Source organism: Triticum aestivum, chromosome 5B (assembly GCF_018294505.1).
Source record: "Triticum aestivum cultivar Chinese Spring chromosome 5B, IWGSC CS RefSeq v2.1, whole genome shotgun sequence".
Classification (NCBI taxonomy): Eukaryota; Viridiplantae; Streptophyta; class Magnoliopsida; order Poales; family Poaceae; genus Triticum; species Triticum aestivum.
The window spans coordinates 2,310,785-2,329,632 of NC_057807.1; the positions used below are offsets into that span (position 1 = coordinate 2,310,785).

Sequence of the window (18,848 nt, forward strand, 5' to 3'; positions counted from 1 at the left end):
GAAGGAAGTAGCACAGTGTCATTATGACTACATGCATGCAAGTATTAAACAAGTTGCTAGCACGAGGAAACATTATTAATTTTTGCCTCGATTAATGTTAGTAGCCTTGTATAGATGCAAAATGTGTTTTTCGTAGTGGCCTTGTATAAGGAAATGGAGGGAGTGTATAATTAACTTGTGATTCCATTCTGGAATTAGTACTGCTGACGACAAAGTGGTGCTACTTGCGCATTGGCAGGAATCCATTCGAATCGGAATCTGCTCCGATATTTGTGTGGATCGAGAGCCTAACTGTGCAAAAATATTGATACAAGGCGTGATGTTTACCGGATTCCAAAACCTCGTATGGTACACAAAAAACTATTGTTGAAGGGATTCCCTGCCCCTTCACAGTCTCCAGGGATTGCAGCAAGTTACACTATTTATTAAGGAAATGATGGGATCAAGATCATTGATCACCATGCACTCTGCCTCCTTTGCTCATTACAAAATAAAATTGTTAATCTGCAAGTTGCATGTTTGGATGAGCACCAAGTTTTCACCCGGTTCATTCATATATAGGGGTCTGCAGATGCATGCTTACACACACAACCATCTATTGGACCACTGAAGGGAAGATCTAGCTACCTAGCTAGCATATATAGTGTGAGTGTTGGTGGGATAATTATCGAAAAAGGGTTTCCCCCGCTTTGTATTTCAAAACAGCGATCTCTGGTGGGATATTAGAAAGAGCATATATATAGGGATTCCAAAACCTCGTACGGTACACACACACAGAGTAATCAATTAATTAGGGAGATCGAAGAGCTATCATGGCTAGGGGGAAGATTGTGATTAGGAGGATTGAGAAGATGAGCAACAGGCAAGTCACCTTCTCCAAGCGGCGTCATGGCCTGCTGAAGAAGGCACGTGAGCTGGCCATCCTCTGCGATGTCCAGGTCGGCGTCATCGTCTTCTCCTCCACCGGTCGCCTCTACGAGTATGCCAGCTCCACCACCAGCGCCTCCACGGGAATGCCTTCCATCATCCATAAGTACCAATCTGCACAGGAGCACCAGCAGCTGCTGAATCCAGTGTCACAAATCATGGTATGCACGCATATTAATTGCCTCCTCGTAACCTTGTTAACTACTACCCCCAAAGTTCCATGTCTTAGGCGAAGACAATTTTCAAGGTGCAACTTTGACAGTTATCTTTTCATCCAATAAAGTTGGTAAAATTACCGAACTGTAAAATAGTTGTCATGAAAAATATAATGATATTATGTTCATTTGACCGACCTTGGTATTTTTTTATATTGATAGTGAAATTAGAGAAATTGCACTAAGTATTTATAAGCATATACTTTACTTCTCTTGCTGGTATTTACATATATGAACATACTTTAGCATACACCGTAAGCCAAGGAAAATATTCGTTATGCCTATTTGGCAAATACTTATGGTAGTACCACTCCTGAACCATTTAATTGTGTCATTAATTTGTAACGATTTGCGGTAACTCAATGTATCTGGTAATAGAACAAATTCTCATTTTCTTTGCTAGTTTTGAGAAGGGGAAGTACGGAAATTACAGCAGGAAATGCAGATGCTTCAAGAACATAATCGGTATAAGTTCTTCATTCAATTCCTGTACTATCTCTCTAACTTGAATCAGCTTAAGTAACGACTTCAAAAAAAAAGCTTGAGTAGCGAACTGGAAAAGGCATTGAAGTCATTACATTGTTTTGAATTTCAGAACTCTAATGGGGGAGAGATTATCAAACTTAGGTGTCAATGACTTGTGTTTATTGGAAAATCAACTGGAGCAGAGCTTACGTTGTATGAGAGAGAAGAAGGTAGACAGCTCCCTCAGTCTGTACTTACTCTTGTTGATCATCGTCCCTTCCACCATAATTATGATGCTAACATTTTAAAAAAGGAATGATATGCTAACTCCGGGTCTCCTGATAAATGCCATAGGAACAAAGTTTTCCAACCATATTCTACAACTCCATGAAACAGTTGGCCAATATTTCTATCATTAACATGTGCAATTTTACTTAGTTTCAGATTACTGTGTTATTTTTACATCAATATAATTTAAACATTACTCCCATACATGGTAATTCTATAATGTCAACTTTTTAGGGATATATATTCCATCAACAGAATATTCAACTCTCCGAGGAAATAAAGCTTATCCATGAACGGAACTTGGAACTAAAGAACAAGGTAACTGAGTGACTTGATTTTGTATTGAAAACATTTTGGGGGGTTGAGATTAATGGTGCTCCATGATGTTGGTTTCAGCTTTATGGTGCAACATGTTACCCTCCAACGCAGAGTATATATGAAAAGTATTAAGGTGCATTACTGCCAATTATATGTCTAGTATTTTTAACCTGGTAGCCTCTTCTGGTAGTTGAATTAACAGTGTCATATGTGAGTTGGATGTGCCCGTGTTTGTATGCGCACGCGTGTGCAAATAAAAGCTAGCTTGTTCCCAATGTTTTCACCACGTATGTATATTTGTAAAATTTGGACTTATGCATGAAGAATCTGAAGTATTTTTCAAGTACTAACTAGTAGGATGGAAAAAGAAAGATGATCTAATTAATTTAGCTGGAGAAGAAAGAAAGCAGCAACACGGAGAATCAGTTGCTCCAGCTTTGTCCACTCATTCCAGAACACCTGAAGGTACATACAGCTGCACTGATACAGCAAAAAATAAAGAATCAAAGTAGATCAGAGTGGTTGCAGTGCATCATTGAGGACTACTCCCTCCGTTCGGAATTACTTGTCGCGAAAATGGATGTATCTAGATGTATTTTAGTTCTAGTTACATCCATTTTCGAGACAAGTAATTCGGAACGGAGGGAGTACTTGCTAAAGATCAAGTGGTGCCATGACTCAGAGCACCAAATCTGGAAGGAAATCGTCTTTACTCTAGTTTAACCATCCATTACTGGCTCTAATCAAGATCGTAACACTGTCACTCGCGTGGACTGCACTTTTTTGCATCGTGCTCTGTGGCCACTTTACTTGACTAACCTTAAAACTGTCCTTTTTTGGATGAGCCAAATGGAAAGCTAGCTAGCACATATGTACTCACCAATGCAACAACCTTAAACAACATGGTACTAGTAGCTAACCTTTTATAACTTGGATGCTACCTTTAGTACCCAAATGACAATGTTCCTGCCACGCCCACCACAATACGTAGGGCTACAATTATTATGGGGTTCCAAATCACGACCAACTGATTTTCCCCAAGTGTCTGAAATATAAACATCACATACATTATTTTAACCACCATAAGCAAGAAATGTATTAAAAAAGAGGTATTTATGTGCAAACAGAGGATTCACCGTGTGCCCAATTTGTACCAAAGACGTAACTGCGTTTATTGATTGCGGTAGATGTATGACTTCTTAATTGGTAAGATTTGGCATCTTACACATCAGAATATCTACGATATTGGCATCAAAAGTTGTACCTCGGTTGTCAAGAAAAAACCATGCCACTTCTCGTCTTCCATGTCGGCCGTGTTCAGATATAATTTGACAATTGTACCCGGATATAAGTACATAGTTATGAAGAAAGTGTACTACCCACATTTTACATGGTAACGTGCCGAGTTACAATTCGATGGCTCCACCAAGATATGTTTAGAATAAATTAAGTGTATCGCTTACATGTTTTACATGGTAACCGGTCGAGATCCATTTGGATAGCTCTACCAAGATATAATAAGTACACAATTATGAAGAAAGTGTACCGCTCGCATGTTTTTGGAAGGAATGATGCTAACTCTGTATCTCCTGATATCTTGCCACCCATATTGTACAACTCAATAAAATGGTTCACACATTTTACTATCATTGGTGTGTGCAGTTTTACTCAGTTGCAGATTATCGTGTGAAATTTGCATCAATATAAGTTAGAATATTACATCCATACATGGTAATTCAATAATGTCAACTTTTAGGGATATATATTGCATCAACAGAATATTAAACTCTCCGAGGAAATAAAGCTTATCCATGAACAAAACTTGGAAACTAAAGAACAAGTTAGCTGGAGTGGCTTGATTTTGTATTCGAAACTTTTTGGGGGGTTGAGATTAATGGTGCTCTTTGATGTTTATTTTAGCCTTATGCATTGAATGTTTCTACAAAGATGCAACATGTTACCCTCGACGGCAGAGTATATATGAAAGGTGCATTGCACCCAGTTATATGTCAAGTATTTGTTTAACCTGACAGCCTCTTCTGGTAGTTGAGTTAGCAGTGTCATATGTGAGTTGGATGTGTGTGTGTGTGCGTGCGCGCGCACCTGTAAGTAAAGCTAGGTTGTTCCAAATGTTTTCACCATGTATGTGTATTTTTAAATTTTGGATTTGTACTCATAAAGAATCTGAAGTATTTTTCAAGTGCTAACTGGACAGAAAAAAAAGATGCTTGAATTTAGCTTGAGAAAAAAGAAAGCAGCAGTGAGCATCAGTGGCTCCAGCTTTGTCCACTCATCCAAGAACACCTGAAGGTTTATACAGCAAAAAAGGGAAGAATCAAAGCAGATCAGAGTGATTGCAGTGCATCATTTAGGACTACATACTAAAGATCAAGTGGTGTCATGACTCAGAGCACCAAATCTGGAAGGAAATCGTCTTTACTCTAGTTTATTAATCATCCATTACTGTCTCTAATCGAGATCGGAACGCCGTCACCCGCGTGGACTGCACATTTTTTGCATTGTGCTTTGTGGCCACTTTACTTGACTAACCTTGAAACTGTCCTTTTTTGGATGAGCCAAGTGGAAAGCTAGCTAGAACATATGTATTCTCACCAATCCAGCAACCTTAAACAACATGGTACTACCAGCTACCTTTAGCACCCAAATGACAATGTTCCTGCCACACCCACCTCAATAAGTAAGGTTGCAATTATTAGTGGTCAAAATCTCAACCAATAAAGTTTTCCCAAGGGTCTGGAATACAAACTTCACATAGAATATTGTTACCACCACAAGCAAGAAATGCATTAAAAAAGTAATTAAAATTGAGGTATTTATGAGTGAACATAATGTTCCCGACGTGGCCAATTCGTACAAAAGATGCAGTTTATTTGTTGCCGTAGATCCATGACCACCTAAACCTAAGATCTCGCATCTTAAAGCCAAACATTGGCATCAACGGTCGTATCTCGATTGTTGAGAAAAGGCCATGCCATTTGTTGCCTTTCATATACATCAACCGTGTTGTGATATAATTGGACAATTGTCTCTTGGCATTATTACCTTGTAACCCATGGGTAGTACGTTTTCTTCATGATTGTTAAACCCCTGACATCTGCATCAAAAGTACTATACTATCCACGGGTTACAAGGTAATAATGCCAATTGGATAGATCTACCAAGATATAATAAGTACACAGTTATGAAGAAAATTTACCACCCACATACAAGTTCTTGATATATATGGGCACATCGGGTCCACGAAAGTGTACACCCACATATTACATGGTATGAGCACACGGTTTTAAAGAAAGCGACACACGAGAAACCAGAAACCACTTGCCTCTCAAGGAAACGGAGTAGGTGTTACCACTCCAACCTCAATTAGAAACAAATCCATGACTTTGAATAGGTACCTAATACCATTGCAAATCTGTTTCAACGGTTCGAACAAAAAGTTGCTGGATTGGTAGCTGACGCCATATTATATGGCTAAAGTTATGGCAACATGTCCGAAGCTATTCTCGTACCCAAAGTTTAAATTATGAACAGTCGCAACAATATATTATGATGTCCTTATCGCAGACATCGAGGAAAATAGTGCGTGGTGGGCCATTCATTAACCTAATGAACAATTAAAATGACATTTAGCCAGTTGTTTAATCCTAGCTTAGTGTTGTCTGCACATGGCCTCTCGGTCCCTTTTGGTTTGCAGACCATTACAAGCAAACCCAACAATACTAAAGTAGCTAGCTGGATCAGGTAGCATCTCGGAGGAAAGTTTGAACTACTAGCTAGATTATACTTCCAGAGAGCAGAGAAGCAACAATTAGCAGCCTAGGTAGCACCATTTGCTTTCTTCAATCGACCGGCCAGCCGGCAGGATAGATTTGACTTCTACTAGAGAGCAGAGAAGCAACAATTAGCACCGGTAGCTGGAAGAAGAAGGAGAGAAGGATGGGGAGGGGAAAGATTGCGATTGAGAGGATCGACAACGCGACGAACCGTCAGGTGACCTTCTCCAAGCGGCGCGGAGGGCTGATGAAGAAGGCCCGGGAGCTCGCCATCCTCTGCGACGCCGATCTTGCACTCATCATCTTCTCCAGCACCGGTCGCCTCTATAACTTCGCGAGCTCCAGGTCTGTCAGTTAATTAATTAGTTCCAGCACCCTCCTAATCCTTTCATAATTACTTATTCCCATCACCTCTTAATTTTGTATGTGTTTGTTTTGTGTGTGTTTATCAGCGGAATGGAGGCAATACTAGAACGCTACCAGGAGGCCAAACAGGAGCATTGTGGAGTGTTGAATCCAACATCAGAGGCAAAGGTATGTATGTATGCATATTAGCTTTTACTGAGCACCCAGCATCCGCGTCACCCGCGTCCCTCTCTGAGGTGACACGGGGAACCCTAGCCGCCCCCACAGCCGGCCCTCCTCCACAACCCCCCCCCCCCCCCCCCCCCCGCCGCCGTCAAAGGCCACTGCCGGGCAAAGACAGTGCCGACGGCGGTGGGGCCTCTCCCTTGGCGCGACTCTTCATCCATCCTCGTGGCGGCGTAGTTGGTCCCGTTGGTGGCTTGGTGGCGCGGCGCTTCGAACCTCCGGCGGTGGCTCGTTCTATGGCGGGGATGGAAGGCGTGTCCCCGTCCGGTGGTGCTGCCTCGACAGCTGCTGCGGCTTGGGGCTCTTGACCCCGATTGGATCTGGGTGGTGCTCGGGTCAGGCCGTGGCAGCCTGTCAGGCGTGGTGTCGTCGGGTCTCGCAGCCTTTGGGCACTGTGGAAGTGCCGGCGGCGTGTGCTCGACCTAGTGGTGCTGGTGGTGGCGGCGGCCCGAGCACGAGAGATGGAGCTTCTTCGAACATATCTGGGTGAAAACTTGCTTTCGGCTACCCGGCGGTGGCGATGGCGTCTGTGTCGTTCCCTTCTTGAAGGCATCGCTGTAGAGAAGTTCAAGGCCACTTTCTGTTGCCTCCGGGGAAAACCTAGATCAGTAGTTGGATGACGGCGACGCTCAGGTGTCGTTTCCCCCTTGGGGGCGTCTTTCATGGAGCCACACACAAGCTCGAGGGACCAGATGACGACTTCTTTGGTGGAGCGGTGCTTCATCTTACACACTGATGGCGGCAAATCTCATTAGTGTGGCGTTGTGGAGACTCGGAGTCTGATGCGCGGAGATGGACTTGCACAGGACGAGGATGTTGTTTGGTGTCATGGTGGCTTTGATGGCAGGGAGTCCTGGCAAGGTCGGTGCATTAGTTTCTGCTCTGAAGATGGATTGGTCGAAGATGGCGGTGACGACATAGAGAGTGCGTCAGACGAGTTTGTGCCCCAAACCCAGTATGTGGCTTGGTTGGGGCCTCTGGCTTTAGATGTTAGGCATTTGTGTGATGTCTGTTTGGTATTAGGTTCGGATTATCGGCACCCCTTCATCAGGTGGATAGGAGTGACGACAGTTCTTGCTAAGATGGTGGCTTCAGACTACCCGATGAACTACTTTGTAAGGTCTTTGTGAATAATTAATAAAATGATTGCATGCATCTACCAACAATGCTTTAAAAAAAGCTTTTACATGCTACACGCATATATATACCCAAGAAAAGGAAGTTGTGAAACAAATGGCAATGAAGCTTGGATGATGATCTAGCAGCAAGATCTTGATGCATGGGTTGTAGCTTTTATCCTCTTCACGCTATATCCTCTGGTGCATTGCGAGGGATTTGATCTTTTTATTTAGTAGTGTTTCAAACTACACAAATATGAATGTGTGTATCAAACTATTAGTCGGTGCAGAACCTGGACGTATTGTCCCTTTTTGAAGAAGAAAAAATAGAAGTCAGGCTATCTAAGTAGATGTATATATAGCTCATTTGCATTCACTGTTTAATAGCTGAAGTGATTAATAATCATTTAGTTGAACAATTAATATGTATCTGTTAGCAGTTGTCATATGTTAGTTCCTCTTACATACTTCATATTATGTTGGCTGGCCAGCTTCGTCCAAACTGATAAAGTAGTTCATCAAGCACAAAGTACTATATTTAACAAGTATCCCACTTTCTTGTTAGTGACAACTCAAGAAACTAAACCTCTCATCAATATTGGTAGTGATTAACGCCAAACTAATTAGGGGATTGCCATCTTTATTGATTAATTTCGTAGGCTGGATCTTGGTTACATGATTAATCAAAGAGCAAGTGTGCCACATTTCTGCAGCTTCAATCTTTCGAGGCCTTCATGGCCATAACCGAAAATTCTCGAACCCAAAATTTATACTGGCTCGGCTGATGGGCCAAGTATGCTACACAAATAATGATACAGGCCTCGCAGAGTAGTCAAAGAAGATAAAAATTACTAAGGCATCCTTTGATTCAAAGGAATTTCATGGTTTTCGGAGAATGTGGATACTTATGAATATTTCCTACATAGTGCTCTACACACTATTTTGGAGGAAAAAAAATCATCCACTCAAACCACTTTATACAGTTCCTTTTATTTTACCTACGACATCAGAAACTCTTTGGTTATAATTCCTATGTTTTCTCATCTTATATTGACGGTGTTACAGCCCAGGGTTACCTCACCTTGCTGGTAGTCAGCCTAAGTAGGTTGTCCCGAGGACCCCTAGGTCGGTTTTCGCTCTGGGCCATCATGCTGGCCCATGGTCTCTGTAGAGGAAAGATTCTAGAAGTCTTGCCTTACAAGATAAGGAAGACAGATATGTGGAGGATTCTCCACTACCGATGTAGCCGACTAGGAACATGTAACCCTAGGGGCCAGTGGTATCTTATATAAGACAGGCCGAGCTAGTTGATAGACACCTTACAATAAGTTAGAACCCTCGATTATAACATGTACTATGTACACACCTATACATCAATGCAACATGAGTAGTAGTAGGGTTTTCCCTGTATGGAGGGCCAGAACCTAAGTAAATATGTGCTCATGTTTCTCCTTCGATCTACTCACCTCATCTGGATACCCTGTCAAGGGATCTACTCTATTCTACACTGACATATAGAATTCAGGAGGACATGTCATTATAGTCACATTCCAGCATTTGGACAATCAAACATATCAAGGAGGCCATAGAAGGCTCTTCGGTATGTACACACCTATACATCAATGCAACACGAGTAGTAGTAGGGTTTTACCTGTATAGAGGGCCTGAACCTAAGTAAATATGTGCTCATGTTTCTCCTTCGATCTACTCACCTCATCGGGATACCCTATCAATGGATATACTGTATTCTACACCAACATATAAAATTCAGGAGGACATGCCATTATAGTCACATTCCTGCATTTGGAGAATCAAACATATCAAAGTGGCCATAGAAAGCCTCTTCGGTTCGGGACTACCAATACATAGCAACAAAAAAAATTGGATGTCACGTCAGATTAATTCCTATAGAAACTGAATACACATCATTCTATAATATACCTATTTGGTTGTACCATAGCAAGTACGAGGAAATTACCTGAAACAATTGTGGACATGACATAGTTATCATAGAAATAATAAAAATTCTATGAGGTTACTCAACCAGAATTATTTTTGAACTTCATGTAGAGGAGAAAATAGGATTTCCCACGTTTTCTAATCGAACAAATCAGAGAAAAATCGTAAGGAATGAAGTTGTCCAATGTTCCGAGTACTAATTTTATATATACCGGTGGAGACCCTAAAAATGTACCATGTATGGTGGGGGAATGCTCCTCGCCCGATGTGTACCATCTCTCTCTTTGGAATATTTAGAAAATCTCGACGAACCTGCACAATGCCTTTTCATGAACTTTTTCAGTAATGGTCATTATTTACAGGCTCATAATATAGCATCAAGTGGATACAAACACAATTAGAACGCTCCTTGTCATTTCATTAACTAGAACAAGAACTGGCCAATTAATTAAGAAAACTTGCCAACATTGTGGTTTGAATATTTCTCTTTTAAATATCCCCTCATGGCTATTACAATATCCATCCATGGTCACACGGCTTGTAGCCCCAAGCATGTTTTCTTATCTCAGGTATGACCCGAGCTACGTAACATTGGGATGTCCGTTGCATGACACTCCGAATCATTCCTAAAAATATCTAGCCATACCACATAGGACATAAGGTTAGAAATACTGTATAAAGATAACAGAAACTACAAAACCTCCAAATGATCTCGTTTGGTAGCTAGATTGTCATATTCGGTTACTGGTTTGTAGCACATTTAGTTCCATTCTTCAATTCTAGAAATATATATTACTCTTCTGTGTGTAGGTTAATAACGTTAGCCTTTGTTAAACCCCTTTCACCCTGACATGCATATGGCTAACCTTATTACATTGTATCATTACAAAGATATCAAACTTTGATCTTGTTGCCAATAGGATAGAAAGTTCAAAAACATGGACAAAACAAAGAAGAGCAAGCCAAACAAGATCTTTGTAAAAACTCATAAGCCCATCACTGGCACACCATGCAAAACATGACATGAATTCCCACTAAGCCAGTCTGGCTTCTTTGCGCCAAGCTACATTGGCTCTTTGTGTTAAATCATATGCAATAACCCACGTCACCAATTGGTACACATAATAGCACCTTCATACGAGAATGAACTTTCTTTTATCAAAGATGATATGCTTTCTACATAATCGCAAGACCAAAATGAGAGATCTTAAGATTTATCAACTCCCATTGTCTAGACCCAAAAAATGTGAAATACTACAACCTCGGGTGATATTAAAAGGTAAATACATAGATCATCATGAAACTCATTCTATACAATAGTCAAAAAAGAGACAATGAATGGACCTTGTTCATAGCAACATCCCCAATGAGTATCCAACTGTCATATTTGTTTTAAAAAATTATCCTTAATTATCACAACTTTTTATAGAGAACAACAGAAAATATTTATCTACACAGAAAATTAAGACACCATAAATTTTTTGAATAAAATTTACCATCTTATCCATGAAAACCAAACACATGAAGCGCAGAGAGGAAACCCCAGAAGTGTGAAGATCTCATTTAAGCAAGTCATGCTTTGTACAACACACATCCGCAATCTCGAGGACAATTTCATTTGAGTCTGCTAAATGTGGACCAGTGGTAGCTCTACAAAAAATTCTCCCATTTGTTCTTAGCTCCAATAATCACCTAAGGAGTGACATTCCTATAACAAGCAATACGAAATATAAGGATGGGGGGTAAACAAAGAGGCCTATCCCTGATATAGCTATCCTCCCGCGACAAAATTTTGGCCACTCACACACCAAATGATGAAAAATGAACAAAAGTATCTTTAACCATCATGAGGCCCTTTGGAAATTGGGAGTCCGTTGGTTGTCTTAAACCATTGAGATTGCCTTTTTCCCCAAATACTTATTGCCATGTAAGAAAAACTAACACAATCCGCACTTGGTTAGCAACTTAAACAACCATTTACTCAAAAGACACATGTTTTTTTACTTCTAGATCATGAAAACCAAGGCTACACCATCTTTAGGGATACATAATGTTGTTCATATGAAAACAACCCCTGACTAGGGGTATCTTAATAATTCAATCAAATATAAACTTAGTGACTATGGACTTATAGCGAAGGTCATCATACACGAAAACAAGTAAACAAAATGGCATTTTTGGAATAGGTTTTGTCACCTCCATGGAGTGTGGTCGACTCCTTGGAATCAAGCCCCTAGAATGACGAAGAGCTGCCGAATATGCCCTAGAGATCTAGCCCCCCCCCCCCCCCCCCCCCGAGTTTGTTAATGTGAGAGTGAATGAGAGTACATCCCACGAGGGGCCTTATAGAGGAGAGGGTACCTTGACAAATGACCAAAACTATCCATGGTGGTGATTGGTTGGAGAGGTACAGTTGTAAGTCTAGGTCCATGAGGCCATGAGAGACTAGTCAAAGTTGAAGGTGTCCACATTCCATGGTGCGTCATTCCCTTTCATCCATGCATGAGTGGGACTTTAATTTGCTAGTTGGGCCTCAACTAGACCTGAACTTCTTTGCATCTTGCCTATATTGTTGATGTCGTCTATTTTTTTCCTTCTCCTTTGATTTGTTCACCATGACAATTTGACTGGACTTTTATTGACCACCTTGGACCTTGTTGATTGATTTGGACTTTTGTGGACTAGCCGTGTAGGACTATAGTTGGGATCCCGAGTAGGATTTTTTCCTTCAAGACATGAAATTTGCGACCATGCTAAAAGATACCCTTTCATATATTGATCCAATGCCAAAATAATTGAGATCGATAGTAGCCTAGCCTCTCCTAGACCATCCTTGGGTTCTCTTGAAAACTTATCGTAATATAGGATGGGGCCAGTACTTATCACAAAATTAATCAAGACCAAACACCTTTGATAGGAAAGACTCTTGTGATACCCTATACTAAGACACTCAAAGCGATCTTCTATAACCTTCTAGTTTTGATTACAAAGCTGGCGGCAGTTTATCATAGTACCAAGGTACTCAAAGGGGTAAGAACTCACCACACACGCAAAAGGTTGCGTGTACTCGAGCCCAACTCCTTATCTTTTCCAAAACAATACAACTAGCTCTTATGGAAGTTAATCTTCAAACCAAAGGGTGCTCAAACACGCACATGATTAGCCTGACACTACTAGGAAAAGGCATATGCTAGTGGCGCACCAGTTTTGCCTTCTAATGGCGCACTACTAGTGCGCCACTAGCATCACGCCATTAGAATTAAATTCTAATGGCGCACCACTGGTGCGCCATTAGTATCTGGTGTTCTAATGGCGCACCATGTAGTGCGCCATTAGTATAGGCCACGGTGCGCCATTAGTATTTTTGAATTTTGAAGGCGGGAAAATAGTAGTGGCGCACCGTCTAACCCCCACCGTGCGCCATTGCTATTTTTGAATTTTGAATTTGGATCTGGATCGCGATTTTTTTGCCCATTTTTTGCTCGTTTTTTTTGCTCGTTTTTTTGCTCGTTTTTTTGCACGATATTATTTCAAATTTTGTTCCCGTTTTTGGATCCTGTACGTTCTTTTGCCGTGTTCTTTTGCCGGAGAGGAGTTCGCCGTAGAGGAGTTTACCGGAGAGGAGGAGGAGGAGGTGACCGCAGCATCGCCGGAGAGGAGGACGAGGTCGCCGGAGAGGAGTTCACCGGAGCATCGGAGAGGAGGAAGGAGAAACCATGACGGGATGGGAGGAGAGGAGGGAGGAGGAACTCACCGGAGAGGAGGGAGGAGGAGCTCACATGAGAGGAGGAAGGAGAAACCATGAGGGGATGGGAGGAGAGGAGGGAGGAGGAGCTCACTGGAGAGGAGGGAGGAGGAGCTCACATGAGAGGAGGGAGGAGGAGCTCACATGAGAGGAGGGAGGAGGAGCTCACCGGAGATGAGGGAGGAGGAGCTCACCGGAGAGGAGGGAGGAGAAACCGTGAGGGGAGGGGAGGGGAGGAGACAAGAGGAGGGAGGAGGAGGTCGCCGGAGAGGAGGAGGAGGTCGCCGGAGAGGAGGAGGAGGAGGTCGCCGGAGAGGAGAAGGGTAGTATGGTGGAGGAGAGAAGGGAAGATGGAGTGGAGGAGTGGAGGAGAGGTGAGGTGGAGGAGAGGTGGAGTGGAGGAGAGGTGGAGTGGAGGAGAAGAATGAAGAGGTAAGGAGGAGAGGACACGCCCAGCCATATATACGGCATACTAATAGCGCACCGCGGGCAGGTGCGCCATTAGGAACTTTATTTTATTTTTTTGATTTATTTTGAATTTTGAAGGCGGGAAAATACTAATGGCGCACCACGGGCAGGTGCACCATTAGTAACTTTTATTTATTTATTTGATTTATTTTGAATTTTGAAGGCGGGAAGATACTAATGGCGCACCATGGACAGGTGCACCATTAGTAAGTTTGAATTTTTTTGAATTTTTTTGCCTCTCCAGATCTTAAAAGACCCGTAACTTTTTTTCTGTTTGGTTTTTAAGGATTTTGAAAATGTTTAACGGGGTTCCCCCGTTAAATTTGGATGTAACTTTTCGAGTAGATGATTTTTCATATAAAAAAACTTTTTCATCCGAGTTAGTACAACACATGGTGCGCCATTAGTATTTAGTAATGACGCACCACATGTACAGTGCGCCATTAGTGTTCATCCCATTTATAGCCCTTTTCCTAGTAGTGTGATATTTCCCAATTAGCCAAATCAAGATCCATAAAAAGGATCATGTCGTCATTTTCCCCATGTAAGTGTGCACTCCGTTACACTTGACTTTTTCGATGATACTACTACTATAGAATGATTAGGTATTGACTGTCACTAAAACATCGTACTAATAGGTTTGATCGCCTGTTAGTAACAAAATGCCATTGGAACCTAAAGCCACAACTGACGGGCCTACTACCCGCAATGGTGACCATGAAAAGACTAAAAAAGCAAAGCCCATAGATCGAGCTCGTAGGTCGATCATTGCATGACATACCACCGTCTCCCATGAGCTCCACTTGCTATTTGCTGACAAGTTTGACTATGCAATCCCGAAAAATGGGGAGAAGAGTCAGCATCTCCCGCCCCGGATAGTGCCAAGGAGGCTCACCAGTGGCGCAAATGGGCACAATGGCGTTCATAGGGGGCAACAGACGGTAGGATCATCGGAGGGTTGCCGTAGGGTAGGCTCGTCGGATGGATGGCACAAGGTAGGCTCGTCACCATGTTTAAGTGGGATCGTGGGATGGGGCTATTGAAGCTAGAGAGGAGGTCAAAGCGGAGGTGGGGGATGGATTCGTGAAGATGAGAGAGACAGACAGAGAGAGAGAGAGAGTCGTAGGATATGAGAAGTAGAATGGGTGAGTTTTCTATGTGCTGCAAGAAAATGTGCTTAGGTTTTTCTATCAGGCCCATTTTTGCACCAACAGGCCCTCTTTTAGAAGCACTTGTAATTTTATTAATAATGGTAACCATTGCAGGCACACTGCTTAAGATTCATGATCCAAGAAATTACGAAGTAAATCCTACAACTACGAATTACAAAGAAATTGTAATGAAATTTCTTGGAGACATCTTCGTCGTAATATCAATCCTTCTAAGACGAAAAGCTACCAAGACTACAATAAAGAGACTACAGTTGGATGGGCTTGATTAACAATAAAGATTTCTAAAAGCCCCATGAGATGCCCACCCAAAAAGATGGGAAGCCATGAGCGATGCGCGTACTTGGGCTGGGGATGAACCCCTAGAAGTGCAGACTGACAAACCACAAAATCGCATCATAGAAAGATTCCAACCGCACAAATAATCAAACTAACAAAAGCAACATGATACATAAAGTAATCAGATTTGAGTAATTGGATCAGTAAGAACACACACCTCACTGACTCCATGGCATCACTATAAAAAAACTAAAGAAAGTTTCTTCTAAAACACCAAACAACCATCAGATGTTAACAAAAAACTACCCCCCCCCCCCCCCCCCCCCCCCGGTGTCAAGATGGCGGCGGGAGGTGAGGGCATGGGAAGTTTCCTCCGACGGCAGGCAGTGTTCCATGCTAGTTGTGGGTGGATGATAGTTGTCGAGTCGTTATGCACTGGTACACTAGGCAAGGAAGCATGGCTATTGATCTCCTAATTAACATGGCATGCCTCTTATTTATATCTTATTTCATTTCTATCCGTTGGGCAGTTATGGCAGAGGGAGGTTACAACCTTGAGGCAGCAAGTGCAGAACTTACAACACAATAATAGGTAACGATAATATTCTTTGGTTTTTATTACCCATGCATTGAAATAATTTCCCATTAGTAGAACCATCAATAAGTTGTTTATTGAGTTGTTTTATATGAAAATTAATTAAACAAATAGAGTGTGCCATACTGACATGCATGTCAACATTTTTGACTTGAAGATCCACTAGTAGCAACTTTTGTTGTGATGAATGGAGAAGCTAACTAGGTAGCTAGCTGTTATTGACATTGTTAAACAATCTACCCTCTGATGGTAGGCAACTATTGGGAGAGGAACTATCTGGTTCAACTGTTCGGGATCTACAATTTCTCGTGAACCAAGTAGAAATGAGCTTGCATTCCGTACGAAAGAGGAAGGTGCCCCTTTTCTTTCCCCTTTCCCTTCCCTTCCCTTTATTTTTTATTTTTTATTTCTATTTCACACATGCTTTACTTGTAATTGATTTCTTTAGGAGCAAGTTATCGCTGAGGAGATCCACGAACTCAACCAAAAGGTTCACTAAATCTTCTTCCTATGTTCTTGCTTCTGTTGTTGTTGGTGTTGAAATAGCTTAATTAGCACCGATTCTTGTATATGTGCCTGGTATTAGCAGCTGACGTATGATGAGATGGAATTTGCTTTTGTAGGGATTTCTTATTCAGAAGGAAAATATAGAACTTGGCAAGAAGTTGAGCATTGCTCATAAGCGAAACATAGAGCTGCAGAAAAAGGTAAGAAATGTAACAGATTCTTATGTGTACTAAATGAGTGCTAGCTAATAAATCCTAGTTTGTCAACTAGAAGTTTATAAATACTTTGAAAATAATCGTCGATGAATACATGCTATAACAATATAACATATGAGAGTGTTTTTTCAGGTCCCGGTTGCCCCTACACCCTCTATGAACAGTAAACTCAAATAAATTAGAAACCTTTGCAACGTCAAATATGATCAAACTTTGTAGGTGGTTGCAAATTTTCATGCCAAAAAAAAACATTTGAGGAGCTCTACACAAGAAAAAGATCTTAGTGCCTGAAGTTTTGAGCACTGAAATCTGAAACTCGTGTGTACACCCTTCTCTACATGATATTTTGTTATGAAAACTTGCAAGAACCTAGAAAGTTTGACCATATTTGATTTCGCAAAGTTTCAGTTTTTTCTGAAAATAATCTATTTTTTGAATTTACTGTTCATATAGGGTGTAGGGGCACCCGGGAGCTATCAGACCTTTCTCTATTACATATATGCATGGTTTAGCAAATCCTTGAAAATATGACCACACATATATGATTTGTAAAATAAGAGACAAATTTGGAGGATTAGTATAGCAACCATGCATATATACGCAGATGCTTTGGGCACATCTAACAATTTTGTATTCTCTAGTGTATTTTACTTAAGTGCACATCCTCTATAGCGTAATAGAATCATATGCATGTTTTTCCTTTGTGGAAATGAGGGCAGGCTGCATGAATCAATCATATTCAAGTAAAAATATAAATGTTTCAAACGTTTGGTATGGACAAACCAGAAATGTATGGCACAAACAATGTACTCCCTCCGTTCCTAAATATAAGTCTTTGTAGAGATTTCAACATGGACCACATACGGATGTATATAGATGCATTTTAGAGTGTAGTTCATTCATTTTACTCCGTATGTGGTCCATAGTGGAATGTCTCCAAAAACTTATATTTAGGAACAGAGGGAGTAATACATTATAATGTAGGGCGACTAGATTCAAATTATACAACAGTTCTAGCTAGCATAGCATGACATTAGGTCATGGTGTTAAATAGCGGGCTATAGCTTCACTATAGTATTTACAAGAGGTCTTGCGGTAACGGACTTTACTACAAACACATGAACAAATATTTTAAATAGGGCACTATAGCGTTTAGAAGAGGTCCACCGCTAAGAGGCGTAACACGCTATTTAAAGCTATGCATTAGGTTCATTTTATTTTATTGCAAGCATGGAAGCAAGCTGATACCTGATAAACTAATGTGTGTTGATTAGCTTTCTGGGGTCATGAGAACGAGTGAGCAGCAAGCCAGCGGAAGCAGCTCAAAAGCTGCTGCCGGATTATTATTGTCGACTAGAGCACGTGAACCAAGGATTTTTATTGACCTTGAGTTGCGGCAGCAGGAGCATGAGGATGAATAACACCTACTACCTCGTCCACTACATGCTCAGTAAAAGATATATGTGCTTAGTCGCATGCCAAACCACATTGTTAACCAAATTTACTGATTTGCATGAAACTGCAGCATCAACTTGTATTTTCAGTGCACGCGTGGACGATGGAAGCTCAATCATAAAGTTAATTATATGGTTCCTGTGTAATTTGCATAAGAAATTAACGAACATGTATTCATGAAGTGCAGAACTGCAGATTAAGATTAAAAAAAAAACAGAAACATGCTTGAAACATGTATGTTTTGATACTATCTGTCACAGACATTGTTATATATATATATGACCCAGTTCCAATTGTTGCACTGCGGGTGTCATTCTTATGTGCTTCTAATCATCGGGTAGCTTCGATGTAAATTTTGCTACTGATGATGCTAGCATACTTGTTGGTTATATGATAAAGTTTTATTGCTTCTCTGAGTGCCCGACTAAGCATTGATCCATAGAAAGATGCATGCGGCCACTTTATTAAAACAAGTTCAACAAAAAAAGGTCTGGTCTGCAGAGTACAGCTCACAAAAGGAGCAAATAAAAATAAAGCAACTCAAAGCCACAACTGGCTGGACGAAAGGACATTAAGGACCTATCCTATTATTCGACCGCCATCCAAACCGGTTGAAGATAGCCCGTGCTACCATCTCCCGTCGGTTGCACCCAGTAGCCAAATGCTTCCTGGAGCCCATAGTAGCAACCACGTACGGATCCATATGCCGTAGCTCTGAAGATAACCAACAAGAAGTTAAT

General features: G+C 41.3%; 1 protein-coding gene and 1 pseudogene across 1 annotated transcript; both read left to right on the top strand.

The window, feature by feature from the left end:
• Positions 1 to 812: 812 nt before the first annotated feature.
• On the top strand, positions 813 to 2,225 carry LOC123113355 (agamous-like MADS-box protein AGL21; annotated as a pseudogene).
• A 3,739-nt stretch (positions 2,226 to 5,964) lies between these two features.
• On the top strand, positions 5,965 to 18,235 carry LOC100136967 (MADS-box transcription factor 25). The gene is made up of 7 exons (XM_044536547.1): positions 5,965 to 6,352; positions 6,460 to 6,541; positions 15,867 to 15,928; positions 16,185 to 16,284; positions 16,380 to 16,421; positions 16,555 to 16,638; positions 17,928 to 18,235. The coding sequence occupies exons 1-7, from the start codon at positions 6,171 to 6,173 to the stop codon at positions 18,072 to 18,074; spliced, it is 699 nt and encodes a 232-aa protein (XP_044392482.1). The 5' UTR covers positions 5,965 to 6,170; the 3' UTR covers positions 18,075 to 18,235.
• The last annotated feature ends 613 nt before the right edge of the window (positions 18,236 to 18,848 follow it).